A 10,000-nucleotide genomic window follows, 5' to 3' on the forward strand; every position below is an offset into this window, starting at 1 on the left:
TAGTCATGTCCAAAAATAAGGCCCAAAAAAAGGGAGAAAAATGCATATGCACACAGGGAGAGAGAGAGACAGAGATATAGAGAGTTATTTCAACAAGCAGCCCACACACACTTCAGCGGGCAAGTAAGAAGGAATCCTTGCACTTTAGCCCTCCTCCCACAACATGGCACACACACATAAAACACACAACGTCATTATCTTTTCATCACATCCCAGTGAGCGCACTAACCATCCAAAGGCAACCATCCACATGTTGCTCTTTTACAAGTAAAATGTGCTCACAAGCCTCTGAGTGAAAGTCATTTTTGGCTGTGTGGTTTGTGCTGGAGTTGATCCCCTCTGGTCAGCCTTGGCTGTCTTTAGCCTTCTGGCTGTACTCTACCGTATCCTCTGACTATGACAGACATTTCTCTCTGCTCAGAGCGGCCTGCCATCGGCACTCATAAGACCCCATGCTGCATGGGGGAAGGAGTCTTTGAATAGATGAATATGTGATTAGCTCTCAGACCCACTGCGCAGCCTAGCCGACTGAAGTGGAAAACCTAAAGCTAGGGCTTAGGTTAGCCCAATGAGTCCTGCCATCTCAACACAGAGGGAGAGGCGAGCCAGTCTGAGCCAGAGGAAATGGCTGCCATGTTTCATGACTTAAAAACTACTGTCTGAATGTAGCCTCCTGTTATTGCTATCTCCTCTGTCACTGTTTTCTATCCACTATCTTCTTCTCTTCGGCTTTCCACTCACTTTGCTCTCCCTTCTTTTTTTCTGTACCTTTCTTTCTGCTTTGTCCTTACTTTTCCCTTCCTTTCTTTCAATCTCTCTTCTCTCTCCTCTTGTTTTCCTGCTGCTGTTGTCTTCTAGATGAATGATGCTATGGGCTTTGAACTGCCGTGGGTTTACTTTGTAAGCCTGGTCATCTTCGGCTCCTTTTTCGTGCTGAACCTGGTTCTGGGTGTGTTGAGCGGGTGAGCACTTTCCTTTCTCTACATCTCTCCTTCCTTGTCCCTTCCTCTCTCACTCTACCTTTCTCTATACCTCTCTCTCTTCCTCCCTTCCTCCCTCACTTTACCTTTCTCTACACCTCTAACTCTTCCTCTCTCACTCTACCTCTCTCGATTCCTCCCTTCCTCTCTCACTCTACCTTTTCTTTATTGGCCTTTCTTCTTACCCCTCTCTCATTCTTTTTTTCTCTTTATATCTCTCTATTCCTCCCTCCCACTCTTCCTCTTTCTCCCTGTCCACACCATCCCCGTCTGTAAAAGCTCATGTCTGGAATCCCTACAGATGAACGACGCCATTGGATTTACCACACCACCGCTTTACTTTGTTAGCCTGGTGATTCTGGGTTCCTTTTTTGTGCTCAACCTGGTGTTGGGTGTGCTGAGTGGGTAAGAGCGCAGAGTGCCACGTGTGCCATGTCAGTGTGTGGGTTTGCTGTGCTCTCTCTCTCTCTCTCTCTCTCTCTCTCTCTCTCTCTCTCTATCTATCTTTCGCATGCTCACTCACTTGCTTTATGGCTCTCCCTCTCTCTCCCAGTGTGACGTGTGTTTAGTGATAAGCTTTGGGGTGTTCGCTGTGTGCACTGAGGCATTCGAACCACAACAAACAGCGGTCAGCGAGGGACTGTGGAGTGATAGGGGTGGGGTTGAAGCATATGAGGACAGAGCCCTCTTCAAGGAGCCATTATTGATCACATTACACCAAGGCAATTAACAGAGGTTGAAAGACCTCCAGGGTTCCTGAGCAGCTTGAAAGTACTGGAAAACGTAACTCTGAACTTAAGGTTCAGAACATCTGTGAAATCTAACTGAAGTGCTGTGGTGTGCTTTTTTACACTCACTGATAGTTGAAATCATGTGCCAGAAGTTATCGGTCAGTTTTACATATGCTGTTTACTGCCGTAGGAAAACAGATGTGTGAAACTATAGCAAATTGTGTTGTGTAATTAGATTGGGTACCAAGTTTAATATTGACGTTATCTTCCTCGACAGCGCATATTTGCTCACCAAATGTTTCTGATTTGAGAGTTGCCAGCTCAGTGCTCAGCCAATGAAGCTCCTGCTCAGGCGGAAGCCTATTCAAGCAGAGAGATGCTGAGATCGCTGCAGCTGTGAAGCTGTGAAGCTGTTGCCGATGAATAACCTCAGAGGAGAATACAGAATTGTACAGAGTATAGTGATGACACTGGTGGTGATGTGGAGACAGTGGTATGGGAGAGCTAAGAGTGGCCTAATGGGATCGTGCACTGAGGTCAAGTGTTGAGGAGATGAGTCCAGTACACTGTGTTACGGGAGACACCGTCTGCTATGGAGAGTGTTGCAGGACAGGACAGAGGACGCACAGCAAGGACAGAGCAGAGCTGCGCCGTAAGGGAAGTGTGTGTTCTGTAGTGTCGCACGAGGAGCTGCACAAAGACATCACAGAACAGAGGGAATCTACTTACGGAAGATGGAAAGAGGAGTCGGTAGTGATGGATGTTAAGATAGAGGGAGGAAGAAAGAGATAGAGATAGTGAGAGAACAGACGGATCCAGAAGGACACACAGAATGAGGAGGAAAGGGGAGGGAGGAGAGGGAAGATGAGGCAGACAGGTGACGCACAAGCCAGGAGAAGATGGACGCTCAATGCCGACTCGCCGTCTCACCACGGAGAAAGACGACCCCATTCTCCCCTTCCCTCGCTCCCTCGTTCTCCTACCAATGCCAAAGAAAACTCCTCCTACACACTCACACTCACTCACACACACACACACACACACACACACACACACACACACACAGGGCGAAATTAATCTCATTGCCTCGGCCTTCAAGTCCTTCCGGCTGCTCAGAGCTGTGGGATATTAATACTCTTCCACCAAAGAGGCAGCAGACTCCCTGTCCTACAGATACAAGAACTCACACTCACACACATATATACACACACACACACACACACACACACACACTCATGAATATTCTCACTCCTCAATATCCTCTTATACATGTATACAACAACAACTTCTCATTGATGCACAACATGCATATAAACCCTTTACCAGGAGGACCCAATGCTGGGATTTGGTCACAGTTAAAAGCTTTCGGTAAAAGCTCATGTTTGTGGGGTCTCTCATTCAGTGGCACTGCTTTCAAAGCCACACTGATGGCAGCTGATCAGGATCAGATGAGTCCAGGCAAGACCAGGTCTAGATGTGCTCTTCACTCCGCTATTATGTGGGTATGACCCTGCCCTCTGCCGGCAGGTCACTGAGGGATTACAGCTGGGAACTGAAAAGGACCCAGCCCCCTCTTGTGGTAACCCTTGAAAATGACAGGCTCTTTATCTTAATCCAATAAGAAAGGGATTACACTGTGGCATTTTGATGGATAAGGTTCCACTCCAGATCAAAGAAGATGCACAAGATTAACAAATTATGGGCTATATGTTAATATCCTTGAATTTGGCCCATATGGTGTAGATTGAAAGGTCACGTTCCTGCATGTCTGTGTTAATGATGAACACTTTGAGCATTTGTGTGTGTGTGTGTGTGTGTGTGTGTGTGTGTGTGTGTGTGTGTGTGTGTGTGTGTGTTTTATAACCCCATAAACCCAATAAATATCTGATCCTCACCTGATTATGTAAGTGTGTGCATATTCACTGCATGCCTGTGTGTCTGTGTGCGACAGAGAGTTCTCTAAGGAGCGAGAGAAGGCCAAGGCGCGCGGAGACTTTCAGAAGCTGCGGGAGAAGCAGCAGCTGGAGGAGGACCTGAAGGGCTACCTGGACTGGATCACCCAGGCTGAGGACATCGACCCCGACAATGAGGACGAGGAGGATGGCAAGCGCAACCGTGAGCACCCACACCTATGTGTCTGCTTGCATTACTGTCGCCTGTGACCCAGCTGGTAGAGCACAGGGCTAAAAACACGCTCAGGATTTGAGGTTTGATTCCCAGGGAACACACATAGGCGACTAATGAGAATGTATTTACTGTCAGTTGCTTTGGAGAAAAAAGTGTCAGCAAAATGAGTAAATGTAATGTCTAATCATGAATACCTGCCATCATATGTGTGGCATTTAGATATGCTTGCTGAGTAACAGTGATGCTGCTGTATCTGTGAGTGAAAGGCCTGGAGATCCTGTTGAAACGCATGTGCTTTTGGACAGTGCTGTCACGTAGTACTCTCCATGCTTTACTATGGGGCCTTAACCTCACCCCGCGCTGTGGCTATATTGCCAATGCATTCACAGAGAAGCTCTAATCCATGGCATTTGCTATGTAGGTCAGGACAGACTGACAAAACCATTAGATCAATGCTGGATTTGGGAAGGAAAAAATGACACACACACAGACACAGTCACAGATACACACACTCAGTTTTCATCACCACTGTTGAAGTTTGACTCCATTACCATGATTGCAGAATGCAATCTGTGCTGCAAAAGTTGATGCCCTACATAAGAGATCCTGTGCTGAAGTGATATGTCTAACTGTACTCTGGTGGTGTGCCTGCGGTGGAGCAAAGAAGGTTAAAAATGACTCATACTCTTACACCAGTAAATGAACATCAGAACAACAGCAGTTCAGTATAGAACTTGCTGACTTCAGATAAGATAATTCTTCTAGTCCTGTCTTGTGAATATGTTCTTGTGAAAACAAAAATGCTGAATTTGAATGGGGTGAAAACCTTTCTTTTTTTTCACTGGCTATTTTTTACCCTGCATTGGATAGTACATCAATTCTGGGTCTCGTGGGAGACTAGTCAGCACTTCTATACAAATGTGTACATGCACCTCAGCATGGACTAGAAACAAGTTTGAGTTTGTAAGTATTCTTCGCTGTATGGGTTTCAAACAAGAAAGCTAAGACCAGAGCTTCTGTACCCAGGCTGCACCGCTCTGCTCAGCCTCTGAACAGCAGGTCCCCCTCCACCCTCCTGTGCTGTTCTCCCCTCCCCCCTCTCCTCTCCCCTTCTCTCCCCTCTTTCTCAGAAGACCGCAGGGGAGCTTCATTAATATCTAACAGGCCCATCAAATACTGACAGCTAGTGTCATCTCCTTTCCCCTCTTTTTGGCTAAATATAGAAGCCATCACAGTACCTCTGTCTCCAGTCACTTTTGACATCCATTGCTGCTTGATGGGAACATTACGGGCCTTTGCCTCAAAAGGGGAGTCCGATATCTCCTCCAAACTTTCCTGCCTCTATAGGTAAGGTGCATTCAAACAATGGAAGCACACAGGCTAGTCTGAGTACGTAGATGTCAGAGTTTTCCCCAGTCAGTCAGGGCTGCAGCAGACTCGAGGCGCATGTTCCTCCCCCCGGTGGACCCACTCACCTCCAGCTTGACCGGACTTTGTGTTGTGGCTTTTGGTGTCTCCTGCTGGAACAGTGGAGGTTGTATGCTAACACACACACAGGCCCGTCCTGGCCCTACGTGCACGCGCGCTCGCACACACACACACACACACATACACACACACAAACAAACTCACACACACACACCTACAGCATCACCTCTGTCACACTCTGAGACTGGGGTGTTGGCGTGTGTGTTAGCGTGCCATCTCCAGCGCCTCTTGCTCCTCCCCTTACACAGTGTGACTAACACGCGTCCACTTCTACCTACTCCACTCCTGCTTTGGGTGGTGTTCCGCCATTCATGTCGGCTCTAGTCATCTGTCAGTCTGTCTGTCTGTCTGTCTGTCTGTCTATGTGTCTGTTAGTGTGTCTTTGTGTCTGTGTGTGTGTCTATGTGTCTGTGTGTGTTGGTGTTGATGTGTGGGCTCACTCTTGTCCCCCATGTGCCGTGCCGTGCCATGCCGTGCGCCGGCTGCCTGACTGACTGACTGACTGTGCTCTGGCCTTGCATGCCTGTGACGCGGCCGACGCTCAGGGGTCACACTGGCTGACCTGACGGAGAAGAGGAAGGGAAGGTTTGGGTGGTTCAGCCAGTCCTCTGACACTCATGGTAAATCCCAAACCATCACACCCCACCCTGTTTGAGAAAGCTTGCTGAGTCTACTCGTGTGTGTGTGTGTGTGTGTGTGTGTGTGTGTGTGTGTGTGTGTGTGTGTATGCCAAATGTGTAAATGCTTATGTTGTGTGTATGACAATATATGTGTCAATGTGTGTTTCGATGGTGATGTATGGTGTTTAACTACAGCTGTGGTGTATTGTATTTTGTGATACGTTATCCTTGTGTCTGTTGTTTGTGTCTGCAAGGGGTGTGTGTATGTGTACGCGTTACTTGTTTGCTTACCCTGTGTGTGGATGTTTTAACACTATCTTCCCTCAGCTGTTGTATTTTTTCTCTGCGGCTTGAGCCCCTCGGCTTTTGTTTCCCTTTCGTCAGCTCCTTTTGTGTTCTCCCCGTCGGTATAACACCTCCCTCAGCATCCATGCATTCCTCACAGCTGGCTGAGTTCGCAGGCTGCATTCTGATTATGGAGAGACAGACAGAGAGAATAGGACAGAAAGAGAGAGAGAGATAGAGAGAGAGATCAACAACTACCAGAGAGGGGGAATCTATAAACAGAACATGGGATAGCATAAGAATACCGAAAGGAATAAACAGAGGCATATAGAAGAAAATAGACACAAAGGGTGAAGATAAAGTCTGTCAGTCAAAAAGAAGACAAAGTGAAAACTTTCCCCTCCTTATCCCTTTTTTTTAAAGACAGTAGTGGGGGTTTGAATGGAGAATTGAGGCTAAGCTGGGCTCAGAGGCTGGGTGCCAGTCAGCACTTTCCTGCGGGCCCATCACAAACACTCAAACATCTCCTAGCCACGCACACTCTCTGCTGCTATCCATGCCGGCACTTATTCTCATCTTCATCCCAGGGAGAGAGAGAGAGAGAGGGAGAGAGAGAGAGGTAGAAGGGGAGAGGGACAGAGAGAGAGATGGTGGGGTCAACTTTTAAGATGGATAAATCCTTACTGAAGATTGTGGCTCCTTCTCACTCACCATCTCCATCATTATCATGTTGCTCCTGTAGCTATAGTAACAGCAGTAGGGCTCAGTCGTGTTGAAAGTGGCTCAAATGTGGATAAGTTTTGACTATACTATGACTATACTATGTTGTGGATTTAAGCAGTCATGTGACCAGTGCAAGGCAAGTCCATTGGTGATCTCTGTCCTTCAACCGTTATGACAGTATGCTGCTCACACAGGTGGTAAAGATGATGTAGTGCTGATATTAGCACGATCTTGCAGAGGTGCTCTGGTTCCTGCTGAAAGTAGACTAGGGCAAACAGGGACACAGCAGAGAGATGCAGGCCAGCCCCAGTGTTATTTGTGAGTCACTACTTAATTAATTAATACAGTCCTCTGGTCACCTGCTAGTAGGTCACTCTACCACAAAACAGCATATTAGTATCTCATCTCCAAGTCAGCAGCTTAAAACACATGGCCTTGTCATGATCTCTTGGCTGAGCTATAAACCCACCCGGGGGGGTAGAAAGTAAAAAGAGATATTTACAAGATGGACGTTTATTAAATGAATGGTGGCGCAAAGTCCTTGTTGCTGCAAAAGATGCATGTGGGTTTTCTCTGATTTCCAGCTTCTCTGTTTTTTCCTTATTTTTTCGTTGGGTTTGAAAAAGGTGTTTCACTGAAACATCTGAACCTCTCTGTGGGCCATTAGACATTGTTCTGTGGGAGTGGGTGTCAGGTTGAAAAGCAAGCAGGCTTTGTTTTTGAGGCCGTGTTGTCAAGTTTTCCTGCTTGTGTGTGTGCGTGTGCGTCTGTGCTCGAGTGCCATGTCTCCTTTGACGTGCTGCCTGTTGTTTTACGGCCGCAGCGAGTATACCGGCCAGTGAAACGGAGTCAGTGAACACGGAGAACGGGAAGGAAGAGGAAGTGAAGACGCCATGCTGCGGGCCATTTTGGTAAGAGTTGAGAGATGCGGTTTATTACCACCCTTTCAGTAAAGACTGAGCTAAGGTGGATGTGGATGTACTAGGGCTCCAGTCGCACAAGTCTTATTGCAAATCCAAAGGGGACCAAAGGAAATTTAAAGTGGGCAAAAAAAGGATTGGTGAAGTTGAACGTATGGATAATAAGATAGCATCTTCATGGACATGGATCATCCAGTCTGTGCTATACAAATGCAATACATATTCTAACCTCATTCTACCTCACTTACATTGACTACAACTGCACATAGTAACTTAATGACACATGTTTAAATAATTGTAATCATTGTGGTTCAAAGCTTTATACTGTTATTGGCAAGTGCTTGAATGAAATGTATGGCATATTAACCTCTAGTTCATTTCAGATTGGAATACCATTGAAACTGTTAAGTCAGACACATACAGTATGTACACATATGGCAGACCACCAGACCCATGCCACATGCACATTCACAGCACATACTGTAGATGCACAAATAGACACCTATGGTCCTTTTGCCCATTGATGTATGTACTCTAAACAAATACATGAGTGTGGGTGTAGTCTGTGATTTCTATTTCCGAGAAAGGCTCCTCTACTCTCTCCCTTTTACAATCTTATCAGCTCATGCAGTTTGCCCATTCTCTCATGCAGTGAGCTTTTTTATGGCACACTGTCTCCCTCGTTTAGACCCACAAGGTGTTTACAGCTCAAAATCCGCCAGGTGATGTGGCGAATCTCATCATTAGTTTAGCAATACTTCAATTAGCAATATCTTTAGCAATTCTTATCTCCCTGCCTGTGTTTCTGGGTTTAACAGAAAACAGGTTTACATATACAATTTCCACTGGTCAAATTGAATGTTATCTATGGCACACTTCTGGTAAATAACAACATGTAATGTGTTTTTTACATTTCTACAGTCAAAAAATTTCAAAGTCAAAGTGCAGGTCAGTGTGGTATTAGATGGATGTGGTTGTGGAAGCACGTTGCATGCTGTGAACTCCACACAGTTTAATTTGGGCATGCAGCTTTTACGGTACTTCTGTTTATATCACTGGTACTAGTAGTATTTGTTCTATTTGTTTTCCAATTTGCTTTCTATGCTTATTTTTTGTTGCTTTTGTTTCGGCATGCTGTTTCACTGTGATGAGTGTAAGTGGTAATTTTCATGATAGTCTTATGGTATGCTTCCATGAACTAAAGCTTCAGATGTATCAGTCATTCATCGCATCGTCCACAAACCTTGCCAATTTTTTGCGAATCTAAAAAAATTGGATTGTAGTTTGCGTTGTTGGTAGTAACAGGTAGCATTTAGCCGTCTGCTTGGTTTCCTCACGCTCACTCCCACTCATGTATGCTGTCATTTCACATCTGGGATTGAGCGCTCGGTGTCGTGGTGCTCCACTCTTTGGTGTTTAATGCGGAGTGATTCCCTGACTTCCACTCCCTTGGCAGTCGGCGCTGGCGTCGCTGGAACCGGTGCTGCCGTAGGAATTGCCGCCTGGCGGTGAAATCGGTGCCTTTCTATTGGCTGGTGATCATCCTGGTGTTTCTGAACACTCTCACCATCTCTTCCGAACATTACAACCAACCATTCTGGCTCACACAAGTGCAGGGTGAGCATACATTGCGTCATGAGTCTTATGGTAGTTCTAATTTCCAAGTATTAAGGTTTAATGTGAAGACTATGCAGCCTGCTAAGTCTCTACACACACCTGTTAAAGATCACCCGTTAAAGATATTTCTCACCAAAGGTCTCAAATTCAATTCAGTTGAATCCTAAACTATTGAGATTCTGTGTAACTTTTACAAAATCTCTTAAAGGTAGTGTCCTCGAACAGGCTCAACAGCCTATCAAATGATACCCCTCGCCTCCATGCTTCTGCTCGTTGTAAGCCACTATATTTCCCATTTAAAGAGCCAGGACTGTGTACTAACGTTTTTTAGAGTGCGTTCACTGAACGGCCAGCTAGAGGACAGTGATTAGCAATTTGTTGAAATTCAGGAAAAGAATATTATATTAGAATCACAGACTGTTCCTTTAAGTTAGATAAACATGTAAACATGCACGTGTGATCTGCCTGGTGACTGGGCTCTGTCTGTGTTCAGATGTGGCCAATAAGGT

General features: G+C 46.0%; 1 protein-coding gene across 1 annotated transcript in view; it reads left to right on the top strand.

Moving 5' to 3' along the window:
- cacna1da (calcium channel, voltage-dependent, L type, alpha 1D subunit, a) overlaps window positions 1–10,000 on the top strand; it is a gene marked incomplete at its 3' end in the record, with an annotated part of 70,053 nt that overhangs the window by 23,277 nt on the left and 36,776 nt on the right. Inside the window, exons 6-12 of the mRNA XM_080846590.1 lie at window positions 859–962; window positions 3,663–3,826; window positions 5,872–5,946; window positions 7,778–7,865; window positions 8,796–8,822; window positions 9,331–9,491; window positions 9,985–10,000. The exon at window positions 9,985–10,000 is cut by the window's right edge and continues 210 nt beyond it. Of these exons, the coding sequence (XP_080702716.1) occupies window positions 859–962; window positions 3,663–3,826; window positions 5,872–5,946; window positions 7,778–7,865; window positions 8,796–8,822; window positions 9,331–9,491; window positions 9,985–10,000 (635 nt within the window). The remainder of the gene's footprint in view (window positions 1–858; window positions 963–3,662; window positions 3,827–5,871; window positions 5,947–7,777; window positions 7,866–8,795; window positions 8,823–9,330; window positions 9,492–9,984) is intronic.

The sequence above is a fragment of the Sprattus sprattus genome (assembly GCF_963457725.1).
Source record: "Sprattus sprattus genome assembly, chromosome: 10".
Taxonomy (NCBI): domain Eukaryota; kingdom Metazoa; phylum Chordata; class Actinopteri; order Clupeiformes; family Clupeidae; genus Sprattus; species Sprattus sprattus.